The sequence below is a fragment of the Thamnophis sirtalis genome, unplaced genomic scaffold, assembly GCF_051295495.1.
Source record: "Thamnophis sirtalis isolate CommonGarterSnake01/CBP01778 unplaced genomic scaffold, rThaSir2_p1.2 scaffold_3, whole genome shotgun sequence".
NCBI classification, from domain to species: domain Eukaryota; kingdom Metazoa; phylum Chordata; class Lepidosauria; order Squamata; family Natricidae; genus Thamnophis; species Thamnophis sirtalis.
This window is the reverse complement of record NW_028261383.1, coordinates 21,078,600-21,103,715: the sequence shown is the minus strand read 5'-3', so window position 1 is coordinate 21,103,715 and position 25,116 is coordinate 21,078,600. Positions and strand designations below refer to the sequence as shown.

The window sequence follows — 25,116 nt, the reverse complement described above, 5'->3', positions numbered from 1 at the left end:
TCTTCATTCTTCCTGCCATTATTGATGCAAAAATTTTATGTTTTGGGCTTTTTTAAAGGGGAAGGCAAGGTCCATTTTGCCAAGCTTCTTCAAAAGGATAAATCAGTGCCTGGATCAATCATTTTTAATGCAAAACTGTTCAATAAATTTAATTCCAAGGGCATTCCCCACACATGTTCCCACATATTGAAGTAATGTTAAAAATAATTTTAAAAAACTTCCCTGGTGTAGGATACAGGGAAAAGAAAATATGAACTTTCAGATTAACATTTGAAAAAAGATCTTGACTTTTACTCTGGCTCAACAGCAATAACTGCGCAAGGGATCTAGGAATTTTAGTGGACAACCAGTCTTTAAGTATCCGCTACCAGTATGCTGCAGTTGCAAAAAAAGCCAATGCAGTCCTAGTCTATATCAACAGAGGAATAGTATCAAGATTCCAAGAAGTATTACTGCTGTCTACATTATACTGTGCTAGGAAGACTATACCAGTTTAGGCATCCAGTGTTCATCACCATGAGAAAAACCAGATGTTGAAACTCTAGAAAGAGAGCAGAGAAGAGCAACAATGGTGTTAAGGGAACTGGAGGCTAAACCATACAATGAATAATTGCATGATATGTCCAGTCTAACACAGAGAAGGAGCAAGGATGATCTGACAGCTTCCATGATTTCCCTCCAGAAGTTGTGGGTGGTCCATCAGGAACTTTTTAAAGAGGAGATTCAACAGCATTTTTTCTGGAATGGAGAATTGGTCTCTCCCATTTCTTTTTATGTGATTCTGTAAGACCTTCATAAACCTTTAGGGCTCAGCACACAGCTAATCTTCACAAGCTAAGTAGCATCACATTTCACTATTTCACATGCATCAGTTGCAAAGGTAGGTTTCTAGAAGTCGAAAACAACTTGATAGCATTTAACCAACGAAAACATCTTGAGAAAGCCTTAGGTAAGGATGGGACGTAGAATTAGAATACTGAATGTATACTAATCAGCATACATTAAAATGAAACTTCATTGCATACAGCGCTCAAAGGGTCACCACCTCCAATGTACACTATGAATTTAGAGGTAATTTAGAAAATATGTACATGGTAGCCTCATGAATTTGTTTCTAGTAAGGGGACTTTTAATTTAGAATAAATATTCTATTCAGAAAATTAATATGAAGTATAATCTCCTGAAAATTTTTTTTCAAAAACCACACAAGGATAGACAAAACATTTAAAAAGAAAAATATGCATTTGAAAGACAAAAGCAGATTTACCAATATTAGTTTCTTCCCCTTCTGAAGCAGGCCCAAAATTTATAAACTTCTACTCTATTTACAACCAGTTAGACATTCATCTATCTACAATATATAAACACACTGTAAGAGGTGAGTCAACAACAAAATTAAACCTCAAAGCACTTTGTTAACAATCTATATTGCATTTAACTTGTATAAAGTTTAAACTGCTTCTTATTTACCACAAATCACCACAGTCTCTGATCTGTGAGGGATAAAATATCTATTTGATTCTTATTAATAAAACTTTTTCTAAATACATTAGTTCAGAACAATAAGACAACAATTGTGTCTTATTCCCCCAAATCATAAAACCTCTTGGTCGATCCATTTTCCAAATTGTTCTCCAGTTATAGTAGGTCCATTTCCCAATCTTTTTTAAAAAGTACAATTTATCCCGCATTGAGTTTGTTAATTCCAAATCTGTAGCAGCCACATCTGCTTCGGCCTTCTCCCAACCTTCCTGCAGTTTCCAAACCATAGTGAGGGGTTTTTTAAGAAGTGGCTGTGGGAGCTTCTTGGGAAGAGTTTAGGCTCATAAAGGGATTCATTTGAGACAGATCCATTCATTTGTGCACGCTCATAATCCTAAATGCTTCCATCAGTCCCAGAGGAAGGGGATCTCCCAGAGAAGAAATTTGTTTTTTCTCACCACGATTCTTTACATCCTTCTGGGTAATCGACCAGCTGGATACGACAACGATTATTTCCCTCCATGATGTTTCCACCAAATGGCATCCACTGCAAATGGCTTTTTTCTCTGGGTGTAATAGAGACAGTCCTCTTAAAGGAATTATTCAGCAAATTTCCAAATGAAATCAGTGACATTGGGACAAATTTGTAGTTTTATATATAAATAAATATATTTAACACATTTACAGCAAAGAAGATGGGCAGGAACACAGGAACAACCTGAGGTAACTCCAAATAGCATACAGAGCACACAGAAGAAAAAAAGAGGGAAAACTGGGAAACGCCCCCTTTACACCTACAGCAACCAATCATAGCGTATGTTGCCTCATGCAGGCGCTCAACTGCTCACTTCTTGCCAGTTGTACAATTCAGCTACTAAATTTAATATCCTAAGACCCCCGCTAATTTATAGCTGGACAGCATTTTAACCAAATCTTTTCAGAATCTTTTCAGTGTTTTTGTATACTTAATGGTTTTGTCATGAGGTCAGCTAAATTATTTTCTGGTGGACAATAAATTATGTCTATTACATTTTCTTTCCCTGCTTCTCTGACAATACAGGCCCTCCTTGTAATTTCTTTCTTTCTACTCCTATGAACTATTGCAGGAAAACTGGATATGTCTAGTCTAACACAGAGCAGGAGTAGGGATGCCATCATAGCATCCTTTCAATATCTGAGGGGCTGACACAGAAAAAAGGCGGTGGATCCATTGTCCAATGTGCCTGAGAGAAGAACAAGAACTAACAGGGGGAGACTTATCAAAAAGGTATCCAACCTAGAATCAAAGAGACATTTCCTTTCAGTGAGAACAATCAAAAAGTGGAAATGCTTTGCCTCCAGTAATTGTGGGTGCTCCGTTTTTTTAATAGGAGGCTGGACAGACATTTGTCCAGAACGATATAGGGTCTCCTGGTTAGAAAGTTGGTCTCTTCCAACTCTTCTTATGTAATTCTGTAAGAGCTTCATGAACGTTTAGGGCTCAGTGCATAGCTACCTTCTCAAGCTATTTAGTGTCACATTTCACAATTTCACATGGATCAGTTGCAAAGGAGTGGAAAATGACTTGATGGCATGTAATCAGTGGAAACCTCTTGCAAACGCCTTAATGGGCAGAGACGGGACAAGCCTGTTTTACCTCCTTTTATCGGGAGATGGCAGTCAGATGGGCAACATTGGCGCCTGTAAAGCCGTGGAGGAATCTGGGGTTTGAGCTTTAAGGAGTTAAAACCATCGAGCTGCATTGCTAGAAAGCAGGGGAGAGAAGTGCAGGATCTACATGATCGATGACGGGAGGAAGAGAAGCCGAGTGGTTTCTGGGCTCCTGCAACAGTCGAAGAAGCAGCAGCAGCTGGTGGGTGAGTTGAGGACAGGTTGCGGGAGAGGCTGGGAGCAAGAAAGGCTGCTTGATTTCCTCCGCAGCGTAGAAGCAGAGAAGCAACTGGAAGAAAGACAAAGGCAGTTGGATGTGACCTTAGCGATCATGCAGTCCAACCCCCTGCTCAAGCATGAGAACTGAGACCATTTCAGACAAATGGCTCTCCAGTATCTTCTTCCAGGGAGAAGCACCCACAACTTGGGAAGGGAAGCCGTTCCACTGGTCGCTGTCAGGAGATTTCTTCCTATTTCTAGGATGCTTCTGTCCTTCGTTGGTTTCCATCCGTTGCTTCTTGTCTTACCTTTTGGGGCTTTGGAGAAGTTCTTAATCTTCTCTTCTTGGTGGCAGCACCTCAAGTATTGGAACATGTCACCTCTAAGTCAGCAGTTCCTGTGGTTATGAAGTTGAAAAAAAAGCATTTGCAACAATTTAGTTTCTGCCAACCAGGGCACATTTATGATGGTTTCAGCATCCCACACTCGGGATCCCCAGTTGTGACCTTCCAAGATAGATCCTGTCAAGAAATATCAGTGGGGATGCCAGCAGGAAGTTGCAAGCCATAGTCAGGTGAACTTGCCTTTAATAACCCACAATGATTCACTAAACAACTGCAGAGGAATAGATGCAAGTTGGCACTGTCCTGTGATATCATGCTTCCTGGTCAGGCTGCTTAGTAACACAGATGCCAGTCCCAAATGCAGTCAATAAGTGAGGACTGCTTCAATAAAAATGTCACCAGAGTGGTTGTGGACAGTGTTTTCTGCCCTTAACTTGGAACTGAGGACTTCCATGGCAAAACTGGCACTTCAAATCTTGCAGAGTCTTTAGGCATCATTTTATCAACTAAAACCCCCACATCTCTAGAATTAGCACAGAAGGTTGGACTGTAACCATTTTGGGTTTTGTTACAGTTTTCTGCCTGTGAACGCATGGATTTTCCAAATATACACATATTTGTAGGTGTGTGTATTTGTACTTCTCTCATGAAATGTAAAATACAGAAATTCTTTATCCACTAAACGGAAACTTTCTGGTTTTATCTTTATATTCTCTTTAATTCTTTATGAATTTGAATCCTACTCCAATATTTCTTTGTCGGATTTCCACCATAAATGATAAAATATCTTATTTACATTTCCAACATTTAAGGTGCCTTTATGCATTCTTGAGAATTTTTTCAATGTTAGATACTAACAGCATAAGAACCATTTGGTATAGAGCTTCCTGCCTGAGCAGGGGGTTGGACTAGAAGATCTCCAAGGACCCTTCCAACTCTGTAATTCTGTTATATTCTTCCATTGTTCAAGCATTATATTACATCCAAAGTTCTTCGCCCACTGAATCATACAATGCTTTACATACTCATTCTGCAAGTTTAATTTCAATAGCAGTTTATAAACCTTAGACGTATCCATAGCTCTTTTTGTCTAGTTCAAATCTTTCTTGCAATTGTAAATATACAAATCAATTGGAAACATCCTTCTGATTCCAACTCCTCTTTAGATTTGAGGAGAGGGTCACAATAATTCAACCATTTTTGACTATAAGCCCATCAGTCTGGCCTCACCACCATTTCTTTTCTTAAAAACTTCCTGGGAGACACCCAAAGAGGAAGGCATTTCTAACAAAGTGATGTTTAAAATCAACATTTGCTTTAACCTTATCATACCATAAAGAGCTGTGTCATCCAAAATTTTATTCATGCCTGTCAAGCTCAAGGACGCTCTTATTTTGGAGAGTCCCCCACTCTTTTTGCCAAAAAACAACAAGCATCAAAATACAATTTCAAATCTCGTCAACTCAAACCTCTGTCCTTATCACCTTGCAATGATTTATGTTTAATTTTTTGTTTTATCCCCTTCCCATATAAACTTAGAGATGTCCATCTGCCATAGTTTAAATTGAGTTTCAGTTACAACATTTAAAGTGTGAAAGAGAAATAGCAGTTTTAGTAAAACATTTATTTAAACTACAGAGGTTCTATCCAATAATTGCTGTTTTGACCCAGCGATGTAGATTGGCCGGGGCAGCAGTTTAACTCCATGTTTAGGATGTTCTTCAGACCAAGTTTATTATCAGGCATTCTTAATAGCAAAACTTACAGTTCAGTGTTAAGATACTTCTGACTTTCCATGATCTGTCCCATCACATAGTGTAAAAAGTCTGTGGTCTTTCTATTCCCTTGGTGAGCGGTTGGCTGCCATCACAGTTAACAAAGGGCGATTCAGAGAGTGACCAATAATAAATTTGTATTTGTATTTAAGTTTGTATTTGTATTTAAGTTTATTTATATGCCGCCCTTTTCCCTGGGGGGACTCAGGGCGGCATACAACTTAAAAGGGGGGGGGGAACAAACTTTTAACATATAGAACAAACATCATTAAAACACAACATTCTTACCATTCGGGCGGGTTGCAATCTTTAGCCCCAGGCCTGACAGGAAAGCCAGTTTTTAAGGGCTGTGCGGAAGGTCTGGAGGGTGGTGAGGGTACGGATCTCCACGGGGAGATCGTTCCATAGGGTCGGAGCTGCCACCGAGAAGGCTCTCCTCCGCGTGGTCGCCAGTCGACATTGACCGGCGGATGGAACTCGGAGGAGGCCTAATCGGTGAGATCTAATTGGTCGAATGGAGGTGATTGGCAGTAGGCGGTCTCTCAAGTACCCAGATCCACTACCATGAAGAGCTTTATGGGTGGCAAGTAGCACCTTGAAGCGTATCCGGAGATCGACAGGTAGCCAGTGCAGCTCGCGGAGGATAGGTGTTACGTGGGTGAAGCGAGGTGCACCCACAATCGCTCGCGCGGCCGCATTCTGAACTAGCTGAAGTCGCCGAATACTCCTCAAGGGCAGCCCCATGTAGAGCACATTGCAGTACTCCAGCCTAGAGGTCACCAGGGCACGAGTGAAAAGTAACCACATCTGTGAAATAAATCACTTTTCCCGGGCAGAATACCCGCTGCCCAATCAGGGAACACAGATGTGGTTACATGTTATGGAAGTACATTTCCCACAAGGCAGTTCTGCCTACATTTCCCATAAGGTAGTTTCTTAAAGGAGACAGTTCTTAATTCCTACATTAGCTATATACTGTTAAAGGAGAAAGTTCTTAATTCCTACATTAGCTATATACTGTTGGGACAGCACAATTGCATATGAAGAGTTTGTGATGTACCCAAGTCAACAAGTGTATTTCATGATTGAATGTATATTTGAACTTGGAGCTTAGTAATCTTCAACGTATCAATTGAATTATAATTAACATTAGAAGCTATTTCAGCATTGTGGCATGTTTGCTTTTTACTTGTAGTGTATACTTTTTTTTTAACAGAACTTTTTTATTTTTCTTTAAAAAAAAAACACAAATATGTCATCATTTGTCAATCATTAAAACATTGAAGTACAATTTTTTTTTGTGTGTACCCCTCCCTCCCTCCACCCCCACCCCCCCTCCTCCTTCCCCCCCCGACTTTCCAGAACCCGTACACGGTATAGAATTTTAACTAACACAGTCTAAAATCTATTGAGAAAAAAGAAATAAAGAAATTAATGACATTCTAGATTGACCTTAGCTTCTTCTTACTGAACTAACTTTAAACAATTTAAATCATTTCTGATCTTAAGCATAGGCTAACTGGAATTTCTTAGTCCCGTATTTATTTTGTATATAGTCAATCCATTTTTTCCAGTCTCGTTTATATCTCTCATTTGAATGATCTTTGAGATATGCCGATATTTTAGCCATTTCAGCTAAGTTTGTTACTTTCAATGTCCATTCTTGAATTGTAGGCAAGTCTTCCTTCTTCCAATATTGCGCCACCAACAGTCTTGCTGCAGTTATCAGGTGCAGAGTCAAATTGGTCTCTACCACTGTAAAGTCAGTACATATACCTAGTAAAAATAACTGAGGACTAAACTTTATCCTTCTTTTAAAAACATTTTGCATGACCCACCATATTTTTATCCAAAATGCTTTAACCTTTTGGCAGGTCCACCATATATGATAATATGTAGCATCGAGAGAACCACATCTCCAACATTTAGGCTGTACATTCGGATACATAGAAGCCAACTTTTTAGGATCTAAATGCCATCTATAGAACATCTTGTAAAAATTTTCTCTCAGATTTTGAGCTTGTGTAAATTTCACATTTCTTACCCAGATTCTTTCCCATGTATCCAACATTATTGGTTCCTCAATATTTTGAGCCCATTTTATCATACAATCTTTAACTAATTCTGTTTCCGAATCCATCTGTATTAATACATTATATATCCTCTTTATATGCATTAAGCTTTGATCTCTTATTTGTTTAAACAAATTATCCTCAACTTGAATAAAACCAATTTTTTGATCTATTTTCCACCTAGCCTGTAATTGCCCATACTGGAACCATGTTTGAACTACCTTCTCCTCTTTTAATACCTCTAAAGATTTTAATTGTAATACCCCCCTTTCCGAGGTAAGAAGCTGTCTGTAGGTAATTCTGTCCTGTTTTTGTGCTGTATTCATATTTTCAATTGCGTGTCTAGGAATTGCCCACATGGGTATCTTGTCATTTAATTTATATTGATATTTCTTCCAGACCCGCAATAAAGCATTTCTTAAAATATGACTTTTAAAGTTCTTATCCAATTTTTTGTTGAATAACAGGTAAGCATGCCAACCAAATACCAGATCGTGTCCCTCAATGTTCAATATTCTATCATTGGTTAAGTGAATCCAATCACTAATTACAGATAATACCACTGCATCATAATATATTTTTAAATTAGGTAGTTTCAATCCTCCTCTCTCACGTACATCTTGCATTATTTTCATCTTTACCCTCGGCTTCTTTCCTGCCCACACAAATTTGTTGATACCCTTCTGCCATTCTAAAAGGTTCGCATCTTTTTTAAGTATAGGTAACATTTGGAAGAGAAATAAAAATTTTGGTAAAATGTTCATTTTCACTGCCGCTATCCTACCCAGCAAAGATAAGTGCAATTTCTCCCATTTTTTCATCTCTGTCTGTATGCTATGCCAAAGTGGTTCATAATTATGCTTATATAATTTCCCATTTGAAGTTAAAATGTTAACTCCAAGATATTTAACTTTTTTAACTACCTCACATCCTAGCATCACTCCTAATTCTTCCTTTTGTTTAATATTCATATTTATAGCTAATATTTTGGTTTTTCCTAAGTTTATTTTAAAGCCCGACACTTGACCATATTGATTAATCATATTCATTAAAACCATACTAGATTCCTGCGGTTGTTCCAATATTATGACCAAATCATCCGCAAAAGCGCGGACTCTATATTCTTGCTGCCTAATCTTGATCCCTTTTACACCATCCAAGCCCCGTATTTTATTCAACAATACTTCCAAAGTTATAATAAACAATAATGGGGACAAAGGACAGCCCTGTCTTGTACCTTTTCCAATTTGAAAAGAGTCTGTTAGACTTCCATTGACTATGATTTGTGCTGTTTGCTGTTGGTATATTGCTTTAATTGACTGTAGAAAATTATCTCCTATCTGCATTTTTTGCAGTATCTTCAACAGAAATTGCCAGTTAACTCGATCAAAGGCCTTCTCAGCATCCAAAAATATAAACGCAGCAGGGATCTGGTTGTTCTTTCCCAAATATTCTAATGCATTAATAATTAATCTAACATTACTTTTCATCTGTCTCCCTTGTATAAAACCTGTTTGGTCCGTATGTATCAATTGTTGAATGACCAACATTAACCTATTTGCTAATATTTTAGTAAAAATTTTATAATCTACATTCAGTAATGAAATAGGTCTATAATTTTTGGGTTGAGTAGTATCTTGTTCTTCTTTGGGTATCAAAGATATAAACGCTGTCTTCCAAGATGGAGGGACTTTACCTTCCGTTTGAATCATATTAAATAATTCTCTAAGAGGTTCTACCATTTCTAACTGTAAGTTTTTATAGTAAACCGCTGTCAAGCCATCTGTACCTGGTGCTTTCCCTAACTTTAATTGCTTAATTACCTGCAGGATTTCCCCCGAGGTTATTGGTTGATTCAATTTTTGCCTGTGTTCTTCTCTAACTGAAGGTATTTTCTCTTTGTCTAAATATTTGTCTATGTCTAAACCATTAATTTTATCCCCTTTATACAGTTCTGTAAAAAATTCCCAGAAAGCCTTTTGAATCTCTTCCTGTTGAAACACCTCCTTCCCTCTGTAAAACAGTTTAGATATATTTCGAGTTTTCCTTTTTTTCCTAATCTGATAAGCTAACCATCTGCCAGGTTTGTTTGCATTACAAAAAGTATTGTGTTTCGCATATAATAGATTAGTAGCCACCTGGTCAGAGATCAACATGTCAAATTGAGATTTTAATATGTTAATAGCTTCCTTAACCTTTGTATCGTCTGGGTTCATTGTTAACTCCAGCTCTTTTCTCTTAATTTCCTCTTCCAGTTCTGTTCGTTTTAACCCTTGCTTATTTCTATGTGTTTTATTTATATTCATCAAAACTCCTCTCATATACGCTTTGCTTGCGTCCCATACAAATTCCATAGATGTACCCTTATTCATATTCAAAACAAAATATTCAGATAGTAATTTTTTACAATCATTAATATACTTTTCATATCTAAATAAGTTTTCATTCAATCTCCAAGACCTTCTTGCCTGCACTACCCTTCCCAACTCCATCCAAACTGGATTATGGTCAGAAAGGACCCTAACTGCAATCTTTGTTTTCTTGACCCTAGAAAGCAAATCGTTAGTGGTTAGGATAAAATCAATCCTTGAAAGGGATTGATGCCTGTCTGAGAAGAAAGTGAAGTCATATTCCTCTGCATTTCTTTCTCGCCAAATATCTCTCAATTCAAAATCATCCATAATGTCAAAGAAAGATTTGGGTAACTTTGCTCGCATCTTGGTATTTAGGCGGGAAATCTTCTTATCTCTCTTAGTGTCTATCACTCCATTCCAGTCACCCAATAGTATACAGGAACTATAGTCCCACTGTACTAATTTAGCATGAAGATTTCTATAGAATCTATCTTGCTGTTGATTGGGAGCATAAATTCCCAAAAGTAATGTCTTTTTCCCTTCTAAGATTAAGTCTAAAGCAATATATCTTCTGAAGGGATCTGCTTCTATTAATTCAGCTTTCATATCTTTTCTTAAGTATACAACTATACCATTCTTCTTTTCCATAGCAGAAGCTGCAAAATGTTGACCAAGTTTTGAGTTGATCAAATATTTTTGATCAGTTGACTTGATATGAGTTTCTTGCAAACAAATTACATCGTTCTTAAATTACATCGTTCTAGTGTATACTTTTTCACATCATCTGCAACCAGTTCATAAACAAATTTAAACTTACACTTTTATTTAAATCTTACAGATGAAGAGGATACCAATAAGAGCACTCCGGACAACTGAGAAAACTGGCAACTTGGTGATGCATCACAGCAGGGAGAAGCCGTATAACTGTCCAGATTGTGGAAAACCTTTCACTGATAATTCTCACCTCGTGAGACACCTGAGAACTCACACAGGAGAGAAACCCTTTGAGTGCCCTGATTGTGGGAAAAGTTTCAGTGATAATTCTAATCTAGTAAACCATCAGAGGGCTCACACAGGAGAGAAACCCTTTGAATGTCCTCTTTGTGGGAAAAGTTTCAGTCAGAATTCTGACCTGGTGAAACACCAGAGGACTCACACAGGAGAGAAACCCTTTGAATGTCTTATTTGTGGGAAATGTTTCAGTCAGAATTCTCACCTGGCGATTCATCAGAGGACTCACACAGGAGAGAAACCCTTTGAATGTCCCATTTGTGGAAAACGTTTCAGTCAGAATTCTGATCTGATGAAACACCAGAGGACTCACACAGGAGAGAAACCCTTTGAATGTCCTGTTTGCGGGAAATGTTTCAGTCAGAATTATAACCGGATGAACCATCAGAGGACTCATGCAAGAGACAAACCCTTTGAATGTTCTGATTGTGGGAAAGGTTTCAGTCAAAATTCTGAACTATTGAACCATCAGAGGATTCACACAGGAGAGAAACCCTTTGAATGTTCTGATTGTGGGAAAAGTTTCAGTCGGAATTCCAGTCTGCTGAATCATCAGAAGACTCACACAGGAGAGAAACCCTTTGAATGTTCTGATTGTGGGAAAGGTTTCAGTCGAAATTCCAGTCTGCTGAATCATCAGAGGACTCACACAGGAGAGAAACCCTTTGAATGTTCTGATTGTGGGAAAAGTTTCAGTCAGAATTGCACCCTGGTGAACCATCAGAGGGCTCACACAGGAGAGAAATCTTTTGAATGTTTTGATTGTGGGAAAAGTTTCAGTCAGAATTCCAATCTGCTGAATCATCAGAGCATTCACATAGCAGAGAATCCCTTTGAATGTCCTGTTTGCGGAAAAAGTTTCAGTCACAATTACAGCCTGATGAACCATCAGAGAACTCACACAGGAGAGAAACCCTTTCACTGTCCTCATTGTGGAAAATGTTTCAGTTACAATTCCAACTTGGTAAGACATCAGAGAATTCACAGAATTTCCCCTTTGCATGTGTAGTACGTTGGGAAAGTTTCCATGAGAATTCTGACCCCATGAAACACCAGAGGGCTCACATAGGAGAGAAACCCTTTGAATGTCCTGTTTGTGCCAAACATTTCTGTCAGAATTCACAGAGGAGACAAATCTGTCTGTGGATGATGCTTCCTGCCTAAATTGTTCTTTATTGCCCACATGGAAATCCAACTGAGGGAAAAATTGATGACTTTAGGGAAGGCTTGAATTTCTTTTTTTTTTCAATATATTTTTATTATTTTTGCATGTAAAACAATGCAATATCACAGAGTCGAAGTGACCATACATTAACATTATATACAGCTAATCTCAACCATTAACAATTAGCCTACTTAATACATTGTCTATCCTTCTGTCCAATCACAAAATATACAGTTTGTTCCAGTCTTGTCACCTTGTCTTATACCAGTCATAAAATCTGTTCCAGACTTCAAAATATTCTGATTCCCCTTTATTTTTAAGTTCAAGAGTGAGCCTATCTGCTTCCACACAGGCAGAACACTTTTCTGATTATATCTAGCTTTGATGGTGTATTTTCTTTTTTCCAATATTGTGCATGTTATGCGCACCGCAGTTTGTACATGTATAGTATAATTAAATAAAGTGTATCTTTCTTAAACCCCTCCGGTATTATACCTAGGAGAAAAAATGCCAGTTTAAACAAAATTTGGTCTCCCCCCATTTGTTCTAACCATGATTGAATCATTTTCCAATATTTTTTTTGCCTCATTGTACGTCCACCACATATGATAAAAAGTGCCTGGTGTTTTTTTACACTTCCAACAATTTGGGGCCAGATTTTTAAACATTTTGGAGAGCTGTGCTGGTGGGAGATGCCATCTGTAGAACATCTTATAAAGGTTTTCTTTATACGCCATAGCCATTGTTAGTTTCTGATTAAGTAGCCAAAGTTTTTCCCACTTAGCCAATTCCACATTGTAACCAAAACTTTTCGCCCAGGCGACCATAGTTTCTTTGACATGTTCCTCCTCTAGCTTGTATTCCAACAAGAATCTATACAACACTGTGATCAGCCTGTTTTCTGTCTGTATCAAAAGTTTATGTAATGTTGTGTAATCTTTGGCAATACCAAAAGAATTTGAACCTGGTGATATACTGGAGAACTCACAGAGGAGGCAAATCTTTCTGTGGATAATGCTTCTGGCCTAAATTATTCCTTATTGCCAACATGGAGATCTAACTGAGGGAAACGTTGATGACTTTAGAGAAGGCTTGAATTTTATTTCTCATCTCATTAGGAATGTTAGGTGAAAACCTATTTCAGAATTAGACTTGAAGTGGATAGAAAAGGAAATGGAAAAGGGCTAACTACCAGTTTCTCGTTACCAGCAGCAAATTTGGGTGATGTTTTTTGTATATTGATTATGGAATTCCCAAATGTGGAGTTTCCGTCTTTTACCTTGGTGTCCTCCATATTTTGAGCCCCAGAATACCCTAGCCACCAGAGAAGTAGCCATCTAGACACAACTGTAATGGTCCTGCCAGTTACAGTTGCATGTTGCAATAGTTACATGATATTACTTTCCATGACTTTCGTGGAAGCAGCTGTTATTTTGAATGCGCTTGGGATTCATGCCTGGGTCATGTGGTGGACTTGTGGAAGCAGCTGCCATTTCATCATACTTGCCTCTTGTGTCAAAATGGTGACTTTCTGAGTCATTGTCACTAGAACAAAGTATTCTGTTTTACTACTTTAACACCTTGTAAACTGTTGAGGAATAGTCGGTGCACTGAAAACGGTGGCTGCCTCTGGGAAATCTCCAAAAGGGCAGTCCAAGTATCCCCGGGTCGTATGATAATATATAGCAATAGCAATAGCAGTAGACTTATATACCGCTTCATAGGGCTTTCAGCCCTCTCTAAGCGGTTTACAGAGTCAGCATATCGCCCCCACAGTCTGGGTCCTCATTTCACCCACCTCGGAAGGATGGAAGGCTGAGTCGACCTTGAGCCGGTGAGATTTGAACCGCTGAACTGCAGATAACAGTCAGCTGAAGTGGCCTGCAGTACTGCACCCTAACCACTGCGCCACCTCGGCTCTTAAGTACCACTTGTGCCAGTATTGTGCTGCGTAGTGCTGCCACTGCTGAAAAAAGCCAATGCAGTCCTACGCTGCATCAACATAAGCTTAGTGTCAAGACGAGAAGAAGTGATAGAGTTGCTCTACACTGTGCTGGGGACAGCAGATCTCGAATAGTGTGTCCAGTTCTGGTCACAATGATACAAACAACCACATGTTGCTACAATTCTATGAATTTAGAGACAGTTTAGAAAATAGGTCCACAGCAGCACCATAAACATGCTTGTGGTAAAGGGACTTTTTTTTTTAAAAAAAAAAGGTTATTTTATTCAAAATATTAATATACAGTACAAACTGCAAAAACAGAAATATTTTTTCAAGCTCAAAACAAGAATAGAAAAGACACGTAAAAAGAAAAAAATACATTAAAAAAGACAAAAACAGATTTACTTTTATTATCCCCCAATAGACTATTCATAAACATATTGGAGCAATATTATTTTTCTCCCCTCCTGAAGCAGGCCCAAAACTTCTGAACTTCTACTTTATTTACAACCAATTTGACGTTCATCTATATACAATATGTAAAGGCAATATAACTAACAGATGAACCAACAACAAAGTTAAACATAAAAGCACTTTGTTAACAATCTACTATTCCATTTAAGTTATATAAATTTTAGAATGTCTTCTTATTTACTGTAAATCACCAGAATCATTGTCTCTGATTTGTCCGGATGAAATATCTTTGTTTGATTCTTATTAATAAAACGTTTTCTTAGAATTTAAGTTGAGAACAATAAGCCAACAGTCGTGTCTTATTCTCCAAAATCATAACCCCTCTTGGTCGATCCATTTTCCAAATTATTTTCCAGTTACATATAGTAGATCCATTCCTCAGTTTCTTAAGAAATCCCAGTTTATCAAGCATCGAGTCTATTAACTCCAAATCTGTAGGAACCACTTCCACTTCAGCCTTTTCCAAATAAACCTGCAGTTTCCAAACCATGGTGAGGTGACTTAAGAATTGGCTGTGTTCCCTATGGAAGCTTCTTGGGAAGAGCTCAGGCTCACAAAGGGATTCATTTGTGTGCACTCATAAGCCCAAAGTCCTCCATCGGCCCCAGAGGAAGGGGAGCTTCAAGAGCAGAAATGTTTTTTCTCCCCACAATCCTTCACATCCTTCAGGGTGATCCACCAGCTACAAATCTCAACAGATATTTCCCTCCCTGTGATGTTTCTGGCAAGTGGCATCCACTGCAAATGGCTTTTTTCTCTGAGTGTAATAGAGACAGCCCTCTGTCAGGGAATTATGCAGCAAGTTCCCAAATGAAATCAGAGATACTGAGGCAATTTTGCAGTTTTACATATATATAAATAAACATATTGTTTATTGTTCTATTTTCTTCTTTTGATTTAGAATATATCTTTCTTCTTGTAATTTTTTAATTTCTACTCCAAAGGAGTTGTACGATGAATTATTGCAGGAACTGGATATGTCTAGTCTAACATAGAGAAGGACTAGAGATGGCATCATAGCATCCTTTCAATATCTGAGGGGTTGACACAGAAAAAAGGCAGTGGATCCATTGTCCAATGTGCCTGGGAGCAGGACAAGAAGTAACAGAGGGAGACTTATCAAAAAGGTATCCAACCTAGAATCAAGGAGACATTTCAGTGAGAATCAGTGGAAATTCTTTGTCTCTAGAAGTTGAGGGTGCTCCATCACTGGGGTTTTTAAAGAGGTTTTTAAAGAGGGAATAGTAAGAGGGTCCCCTGCTTGGAAAGTTGGTCTCTTCCAACTCTGTAATTGTGTAGGACTTCATAAACATTTAGGGCTCAGCCCATAGCTGAGCTTTCACAAGCTATTTAGCATCACATTTCATATGGCTTAGTTGCAAAAGTAGATTGCAAGGAGTCGAAAATTACTTGAGAGCATTTAATCAGTGAAAACGCCTTACAAACACGTTAGAGATAGAACAAGCGTGTTCTTATGCCCCCTATTGGGAAATGGCAGTCATTTATCGGTGACTAATAGGCATATGTGATTGAGCATCAAGGAGTTAAAACCATCGAGTTTAGCGTTGCTAGAAAGGATGAGAGGAGAGGAACTTCTTCCGGATCATTCATGGAAGGATGTTGATGTGCCGAGTGGCTTTTGTGCTCGTCTCAGGATCGAAACAGCATCTGGAAGGTGAGTTGGGGTCTGGTCGGAGGAGAGGCTGGGAGCAGCTCCGGCTGTTTGGTTTCTTCCATGATGTGGAAGCAGAGAGGCTATTAGGCTGAAGCATGTCAGCTGCTGCTCCATGTTCCTTCCCTCCCCAAATTTTGAGTCCGCTGGTGCTCCATGCTTTAACACTGGTGGGCGCAATTTTCTGCTGTTGGGAGGATCTTAAAAAGTCTCCTTCAAGTTAAGATTAATTCCTTGGGAACAGCTTCCCTCCAAAAGTTGTGAGTTCTTTGTTACTGAAGGATTTAAAGTAGAGACGGGACAGCATTTAATCAGGAATGATATAAATCATTCCCTGAGCAGGGATTGGACTGGAGACCTCCAAGGTCCCTTCCAGGTCTGTTCTGATTCTGAATACTTTAGTATAGAGAGGAATTCACAGGCGACTCAATAACTGCAAAGTAGCCAGGTCCTGTGGCTGCAAAAGAAGCCCAAATCATCTCCCCTTCATCATTGTGCTTGATGGTTGGTGTGAGATCTTGGTGTTGATTTGTTTGTTTTCATCAAAATGGCAAATATCCATTTTATCCAGTGCTTTATGGCCAATATCTCCACTTTGGTCTCATCTGTCCAAAGGACTGTGCTCCAGAAGTCTTGTAATTTGTTCAGATGAAACTTTGCAAATCTAAGTGCTTCTTCCATGTCCTTTTTACAGAGAAGATGCTTTCTCCTGGCAACCCTTCCAAAAGGACCATAACTCCTTCAGTCTTTTTCTAATTGAACTGTCGTGAACTTTAACACTTTACATGCTAACTGAGGCCTGTAGAGCCTGAGCTGTAATGATTGGATTTTTTGTAATTTCTCTGAGCATTGCAGGTTGGCAATTGTCTTCTATGTTTTCCACTTATTAATGGGGAACGTAGAATGATTGGAGTTTAAATTGTTTTGTTGCAGAAAATGACAGGCTTTAGACTAATCAGGAAACAGGAAAAGTTTATCTGGCAGCCAGGTTCAGAAAGCTAGCCCATGGCTAGCATTGCAAGTTCTGAACAACCTTCATTATCGAAGCACGCGTTCTTATACATTCTCAAAGGCAGCATAACACGGGAACACTTAACTTATTTCTTAGTGGTTACCTTGAGGAGAAAGCCTTATAAGGAGATGGGGTCTTACTTCTCCTTTTGTTATGGAGTTCGTGTCATTAACAAACTGTAATTGAACCTTGGACTTTTGACATAGGTTTTGACATAGGGACATCGGCTAGAACATCTTGTGGTTAGGCACTGGCTTCCTGTTCTTTTGCAAGCTCCAACTCTGTTTATGTGGCTTTTAATATAGAAGTAAAGGGGCCCTGAGAGGCTGTCCAGCCTGACCCAGTAGGTTTCACACTTAATGTCCAAATCTCACTTTACGTCCTACTTTAGTTTGGGGAGAGTCTTATAACCCTTCCTAGATGGATGGGCAGCAACAATTGCTTCTCTAAGATGTCTCTACTCTTTGACATTTAATTCACACCTCAATGCTGGAGAACAGGAAACTCCTACAACTTTGGCTTTCATAGATATAGTCACACTTGCTGATGATCATTTGATCAGCAGCACTGGCTGCTACTTTGCCTCTTCATACCTACGGAAGAAGGAAGAGTGTTTTTAGTTTCTCAGTTTTTCACGTCTGTTTTCACTTTGTTTTTGTAAAAGAAAATGATGCCATGGGTGTAAGTATCATCTGTTGTTCCTCATTTTCCTATTTTTTAACGGCAAAAGATGATATTATTTTTACTATGTCGTGATACATAAAATCATAGAGCTCAAGGAGGGTGTACTTTCTTCTTCGCATAACTGTATTTGATAATAACCCTTTGCAGGGCTGAGAATTTGTGACTGACCTAGGTCAACAAATGAATATCATGATTGCATAGCTATTTGAACTGAAACTCGGTAGTCAAATGTCAGAAATTAATGTAAGAGATTATTCTAGCATTGTGGCATGTTTGCTTTTTCATTGTAATGTATACTTCTTCTTTCACATCTTCTGCAACCCTTTTACAAACAATAAAAGTCACGTTTTCATCTGAATCTTATAGGCAAACATGATGCCGGAAGACCACACTGGACAACTGAGACTAACAAGCAATATTGAAAAGCAAAGCAGATTGAGGCAGAAATGAAAATATTCTCTATTTCCATCAGAAAAACCACAGAATTCTCCTTCCATAGCAGGTGAGAGACGAAAGAAAATAAGAGATTTCGAGTTGGAAAAAGTAGATTATGCAGAACTCAAGGGCACAATACACTAAAAGGTCAAGAGACATAATATTTCCATTCAGAAAGATGGAAATATCTGGAAGTCAGTGGGGAGGAAAAAGTCAATTGGATAGGCATCTAGGGCAGACAGTAATATAGGTGTTGCCCTGGAAGAAAGAAAGGGCTTAAATCAAAGCACCACTCAACAAGGGATCACATATATTTTTGTTCTTCTCAAGAATATCAGTTGTGGAAAAGCTCCGTAGGTGTGCCTATTATAGAAAAAACAGACTTCAAATTGTAAGTGATTACACAAGGGAGAATCTACTCTGAAGAAAAGCACATAGAAATTATCTGAATGTGGCAAAAGCGTTTCTCCAAACAGATCCATTTTGGCTCACGAAAGAATCCACTCAGAAGAAATGTCCTACAAGTGCTTCCAATTTGGTAAAACCTTTAGCGAAAATGGCAATGATGATACATCTGAAGACTCACAGCAGGGAGAAGCCGTATGACTGTCCAGATTGCGGGAAACATTTCATTGGATATTCCCTGCTCGTGAGACACCTGAGGACCCACACAGGGGAGAAACCCTTTGAATGTACTGTTTGTGGGAAAAGTTTCAGTCAGGATTATAACCGGGTGAAACACCAGAGGACTCATACAGAGGAGAAACCCTTTGAATGTCCTGTTTGTGGGGAAAGTTTCAGTAAGAATTCTGTCCTGGTGAAACACCAGAGGACTCACACAGGAGAGAAGCCCTTTGAATGTCCTGTTTGCGGGAAATGCTTCAGTCAGAATTCTGTCCTGGTGAACCACCAGAGGACTCACACAGGAGAGAAACCCTTTGAATGTCCTGTTTGCGGGAAATGTTTCAGTCAGAATTCTAACCTGGTGAACCATCAGAAGACTCACACAGGAGAAAAACCCTTTGAATGTCCTCTTTGTGGGAAAAGTTTCAGTCAGAATTATGACTTAGCGAAACACCAGAGGACTCACACTGGAGAGAAACCCTTTGAATGTTCTGATTGTGGGAAAAGTTTCAATCGGAATTTCACTCTGCTGAATCATCAGAAGACTCACACAGGAGAGAAACCCTTTGAATGTTCTGATTGTGGGAAAGTTTTCAGTCGAAATTCCACTCTGCTGAATCATCAGAGGACTCATACAGGAGAGAAACCCTTTGAATGTTCTGATTGTGGGAAACGTTTTACTCAGAATTACAACCGGATGAACCATCAGAGGACTCATACAAGAGATAAACTCTTTGAATGTTCTGATTGTGGGAAAAGTTTCAATCAGAATTCTGACCTCTTGAACCATCAGCGGACTCACACAGGAGAGAAACCCTTTCAATGTCCTGTTTGCGGGAAAAGTTTCAGTCGGAATTCTGTCCTGGTGAACCACCAGAGGACTCACACAGGAGAGAAACCCTTTGAATGTCCTGTTTGTGGGAAAAGTTTCAGTCAGAATTGCACCCTGGTGAACCATCAGTGGACTCACACAGGAGATAAACCCTTTCAATGTTCAGATTGTGGGAAAAGTTTCAGTAGGGATTCCCATCTGCTGAATCATCAGAAGACTCACACAGGAGAGAAACCCTTTGAATGTCATGTTTGCGGGAAAAGTTTCCGTAACAATTACAGCCTGATGAGCCATCAGAGAACTCACACAGGAGAGAAACCCTTTCACTGTCCTCATTGTGGAAAATGTTTCCGTTACAAATCCAACTTGGTAAGACATCAGAGAATTCACAGAATTTCCCCTTTGCATGTGTAGTACGTGGGGAAAGTTTCAATGAGAATTCTGACCCTGTGAAACACCAGAGGACTCACACAGGAGAGAAACCCTTCGAATGTCCTGTTTGTGCCAAAAATTTATGTCATAATTCGAACCTGGTGATATACTGGAGAACTCATCGAGGAGACAAATCTGTCTGTGGATGATGCTGGCCTAAATTGTTCCTTTTTGTCCACATGGAGATCCAACTGAGGGAAAAGTTGATGATTTTAGAGAAGGCTTGAATTTCATTTCTCATCTCTCATTAGGAATGTTAGGTGAAAACCTATTTCAGAATTAGACTTGAAGTGGATAGAAAAGGAAATGGACAAGGGCTAACTACCAGTTTCTCATTACCAGCAACAAATTTGGGTGATGTTTTTTGTATATTGATTATGGAATCCCCAAATGTGGAGTTTCCGTCTTCTACCATGGTGTCCTCCATATTTTGAGCCTCAGAATACCCTAGCCACCATAGAAGTAGTCATCTAGACACAACTGTAATGGTCCTGCCAGTTACGGCTGCATGTTGCAATAGTTACGTGATATTACTTTGCTTAACTACCTCCCCTCATTCCCTTCTCTCCCTGATGAAGCTGTTAAACAAATGTTCAAGTTGTTAAGCAGAACCATGAGTACCTGAGAGTTGTGGGACTCTCTTGGAGGCCTAACCTCCACTACCCCACCTTTTGGTTACCCACCGGCATTTTCCTATTCCCACTGGGTCCCTGCAATTGTTAGGCCTGACTCCCAACCCATCAGGCATAACAACATCCTTCTTCTCCATTCCTTTTGAAGATCTCTGAACCTCATGTTGGTGAAGGAAGGCAAGACACACATTTGTGGGCTTCATGACTTTCGTGGAAGCAGCTATTATTTTGATTGCACTTGGGATTCATGCCTGGGTCATGTGGTGGACTTGTGCAAGCAGCTGCCATTTCATCATACATGCCTCTTGTGTCAAAACAGTGACTGCTTCTGAGTCATTGTCACTAGGACAAAGTATTCTGTTTTACTACTTTAACACTTTGTGAACTGTTGAGGAATAGTCGGTGCACTGAAAATGGTGGCTGCCTCTGGGTCATTGGATAGAGCCGAGGTGGCGCAGTGGTTAGGATGCAGTACTGCAGGACACTTCAGTTGACTGCTAGTTCAGCAGTTCAGCGGTTCAAATCTCACCGGCTCAGGGTTGACTCAGCCTTCCATCCTTCCGAGGTGGGTAAAATGAGGACCCGGATTGTTGTTGGGGGTAATATGCTGACTCTGTAAACCGCTTAGAGAGGGCTGAAAGCCCTATGAAGCGGTATATAAGTCTAACTGCTATTGCTATTGTCACTAGGACAAAGTATTCTGTTTTACTACTTTAACACTTTGTGAACTGTTGAGGAATAGTCGGTGCACTGAAAACGGTGGCTGCCTCTGGGAAATCTCCAAAAGGGCAGGCCAAGTATCTCCGGGTCGTATGATAAGTGCCACTTGTGCCAGTATTGTGCTGCGTAGTGCTGCCACTGCTGAAAAAAGCCAATGCAGTCCTAGGCTGCATCAACATAAGCTTAGTATCAAGACGAGAAGAAGTGATAGAGTTGCTCTACACTGTGCTGGGGACAGCAGATCTCGAATAGTGTGTCCGGTTCTGGTCACAATGATACAAACAACCACATGTTGCTACAATTCTATGAATTTAGAGACAGTTTAGAAAATAGGTCCACAGCAGCACCATAAAGATGCTTGTGGTAAAGGGACTTTTTTTTTTAAGGTTATTTTAGTCAAAATATTAATCTACAGTACCTACTGCAAAAACAGAAATATTTTTTCAAGCTCAAAACAAGAATAGAAAAGACATGTAAAAAAAAAAATTAAAAAGGACAAAAACAGATTTACTTTTATTATCCCCACTAGACTATTCATAAACATATTGGAGCAACATTAGTTTTCTCCCCTCCTGAAGCAGGCCCAAAATTTCTGAACTTCTGCTTTATTTACAACCCATTCAACGTTCATCTATATACAATATGTAAAGGCAATATAACTAACAGATGAACCAAAATCAAAGTTAAACATCAAAGCACTTTGTTAACAATCTACTATTCCATTTAATTTGTATAAAGTTTAGAATGTCGTCTTATTTACTGTAAATCACCAGAATCATTGTCTCTGATTTAACCGGGATGAAATACCTTTGTTTGATTCTTATTAATAAAACTTTTTCTTAAAATTTAAGTTGAGAACAATAAGCCAACAGTTGTGTCTTATTCCCCAAAATCATAAACCTCTTGATTGATCCATTTTCCAAATTATTTTCCAGTTAGATATAGTAGGTCCATTCCTCAGTTTCTTAAGAAAACCCAGTTTATCAAGCATCGAATCTATTAACTCCGCTTCAGCCTTCTCCAAATAAACCTGCAATTTCCAAACCATGGTGAGGTGTCTTAAGAATTGGCTGTGCTCCCTATGGAAGCTTCTTGGGAAGAGCTCAGGCTCACAAGGGGATTCATTTGTGTGCACTCATAATCCCAAAGTCCTCCATCTGCCCCAGAGGAAGGGGACCTTCAAGGGCAGAAATGTTTTTTCTCCCCACGATCCTTCACATCCTTCAGGGTGATCCACCAGCTACAAATCAACAGTTATTTCCCTCCCTGTGATGCTTCTGGCAAGTGGCATCCACTGCAAATGGCTTTTTTCTCTGAGTGTAATAGAGACAGCCCTCTGTCAGGGAATTATGCAGCAAGTTCCCAAATGAAATCAAAGATACTGAGGCAAATTTGTAGTTTTATATATAAATAAATTAACATATTTAACATATTTACAGGAAACAAAATGGGCAGGAACACAGGAACATCCTGAGGTAATTCCAAATAGCATACAGAGCACACAGAAGAAGAAGAAAGCAGGGGGAAATGGAAAACTCCCCCTTTAAACCTACGGCAACCAATCATACTTTTGATTGCTCATGCAGGAGGTAGCACTCAACTGCTCACTTCTTGCCCATTGTCCAATTTAATTGTTCCAGCTTACTGAATTTAATATCCAAAACCCCTCCAATTTATAGCTGGACAGCATTGAAACTAAATTGTTTCACAAGATTTTTGTATTTTTGTATACTTAATGGTTTTGTCATGAGGTCAGCTAAATTATTTTCTGTCAATAAATTATGTCTATTGCATTTTTTCCCCTGCTTGTCTGACATTACATTATTTTATAACAATATGCTTTCCTCTCTTTATACTCGCACCTGTTGCCATTTGTACACATGCTGTGTTACCTACTGTGTTATTGGTATGACTACTTTCACTTCAATATCCAAATTTTTTACTAACCATTTACTTGATGGTTGTAAATGCAATCCTAAAATTCCATGGTATCGTTTTAATTCCTTACCAGTGTTGTTGTGTATGTTGTTAACGTATAGCAGGTTAAATTGTTGACTGTATTGGTAATATCTGGCGATATTATGTGATAAATACTGCATAACAGGCCAACTGATAAAGCAGGATAATATGTGAATTAAAATATAAAACTGAGACGTGGCAGAAGGAAGATATAAAGACCTGCTTTTAAGACATGTACAAAAACAGGAAATGTCAAAAGCCCAAAACCACAGAGTTCAGCTAAAGTTCTTACAGAGCCACGTAGTGAGTACCTGTGGCCCAAGACAAAAGGAGAAGTAAGACAGTATCTACTTATAAGGCTTCTTTTCTCAAGATAACCAATAAGAAATGGGTTAAGTGTTTCCGTGTTACGCTGCTTTTGAGAACATATAAGAATATGTGCTGCCATGAGAAGGGTTGTTCAGAGGTTGCATGCTAGTCTTTGACTAGGTTTTCTGAACCTAGCTGCCAATAAACTTCTCCTTGATCCCAAGAAGCCTAAGTCTTGTTATTTTCTGCAACAATTGTGGCGACCTTTGGCAGGACTTAGAGCAATATTTCACTGAGGACGGAACAGACCGACCGGTGTCTGTCGAGGTTGTCTTGCCCAACCTTAGGGTGCCCACAGAGACTTTCTCAGACGACCACCCCCACCCCCCGTCGGGCATCCGCTGATCCAAGAATCAGACCGGGATCAGGAGAAGTCAATAAATTACACCGGCTGAGAAGAGAAGACGCCTGCAGGCAAGTATTGTGAGAATTGTAGACCTACTCGGTTGAGAGTGGAAGAGGGGACCCGATCACCCCCCTGAGCCCGGGATAGCATCCCTTCCTAACGGAACCGGCGTATCCTAATGAGGCTCTAGAATTGTGTGGGTGGTTAAGCCACTGCAGTTCCTGTTGGTGACCATGAGTCTCCAGGGCCACAGGTCAGTGGAAAGTGTCTCAGAAATAGAACATGGGTGGTGAAGGAAGCATTTCTCGAACACCTATTCAAAACATTTTACTCTATACATCTTGATCTTTAAAAATAGGCCAGCGCTTGCTGGGAGGTCTAAAGATATATATAGAAAACTTTGGATCTCTAAAAATATGCAAGCACTTGCTGGGAGATCAAAAAAAATTAGAAAAGAGAAGACACTGAACACCCCAGAACAAAGAAGAAGAAGAAAAAAAAGAGTTATAGGGTGTTTTAGAAAAATCCTGAGATATACTCAGTTACCAGAATGGGTAACAAGCCTCAAGGAGGAAAGAAAAGAAAAAAGAGTCTCAATGAAACATTTAGTTCCTGAGTTGTTTTTACTTGCGTGTTTGTCCTTATTGATGTGTTTAAGTGTTTTTGTTTTGTTCAAAAAAAAAGAAAGAAAAGAAGAGAGAGAGAGTCTCTGACATCAGTGCCCTCCACCTGTGTTTCTTTGACATGAAATGGTTGACACTGAAGAAGTAGCAGGCCCAGGGAGATAAAAGGTTGAATCAGATATTGATTAGAAAGAACAGACAGTCCCATTAGGTGGGGCCAGGAGGAAGAAAACCAAAAAGGTTACTAAAGGGACAGATCAAGTGGACCATAAACCCGGTCCAGGG

The 25,116-nt window shown here is 39.2% G+C and overlaps 2 protein-coding genes across 2 annotated transcripts in view; both read left to right on the top strand.

Moving 5' to 3' along the window:
* LOC148047474 (uncharacterized) overlaps nucleotides 1-25,116 on the top strand; it is a 161,273-nt gene that overhangs the window by 22,373 nt on the left and 113,784 nt on the right. The gene's annotated exons all lie outside the window — the stretch shown is intronic.
* On the top strand, nucleotides 3,278-23,565 carry LOC106539266 (uncharacterized). The gene is made up of 4 exons (XM_087708061.1): nucleotides 3,278-3,338; nucleotides 10,735-11,915; nucleotides 16,026-16,166; nucleotides 18,721-23,565. The coding sequence occupies exons 2-4, from the start codon at nucleotides 10,735-10,737 to the stop codon at nucleotides 20,162-20,164; spliced, it is 2,766 nt and encodes a 921-aa protein (XP_087564187.1). The 5' UTR covers nucleotides 3,278-3,338; the 3' UTR covers nucleotides 20,165-23,565.

Bases quoted from the DNA above. Each gene is read 5' to 3' on its own strand.
- LOC106539266 (XM_087708061.1), top strand. From the start codon at position 10,735: ATGAAGAGGATACCAATAAGAGCACTCCGGACAACTGAGAAAACTGGC. The intron at 11,916-16,025 runs GTACGTTGGGAA...TATGTGATTGAG, and splicing joins ATTTCCCCTTTGCATGTGTA to CATCAAGGAGTTAAAACCAT. The intron at 16,167-18,720 runs GTGAGTTGGGGT...TCTACTCTGAAG, and splicing joins ATCGAAACAGCATCTGGAAG to AAAAGCACATAGAAATTATC.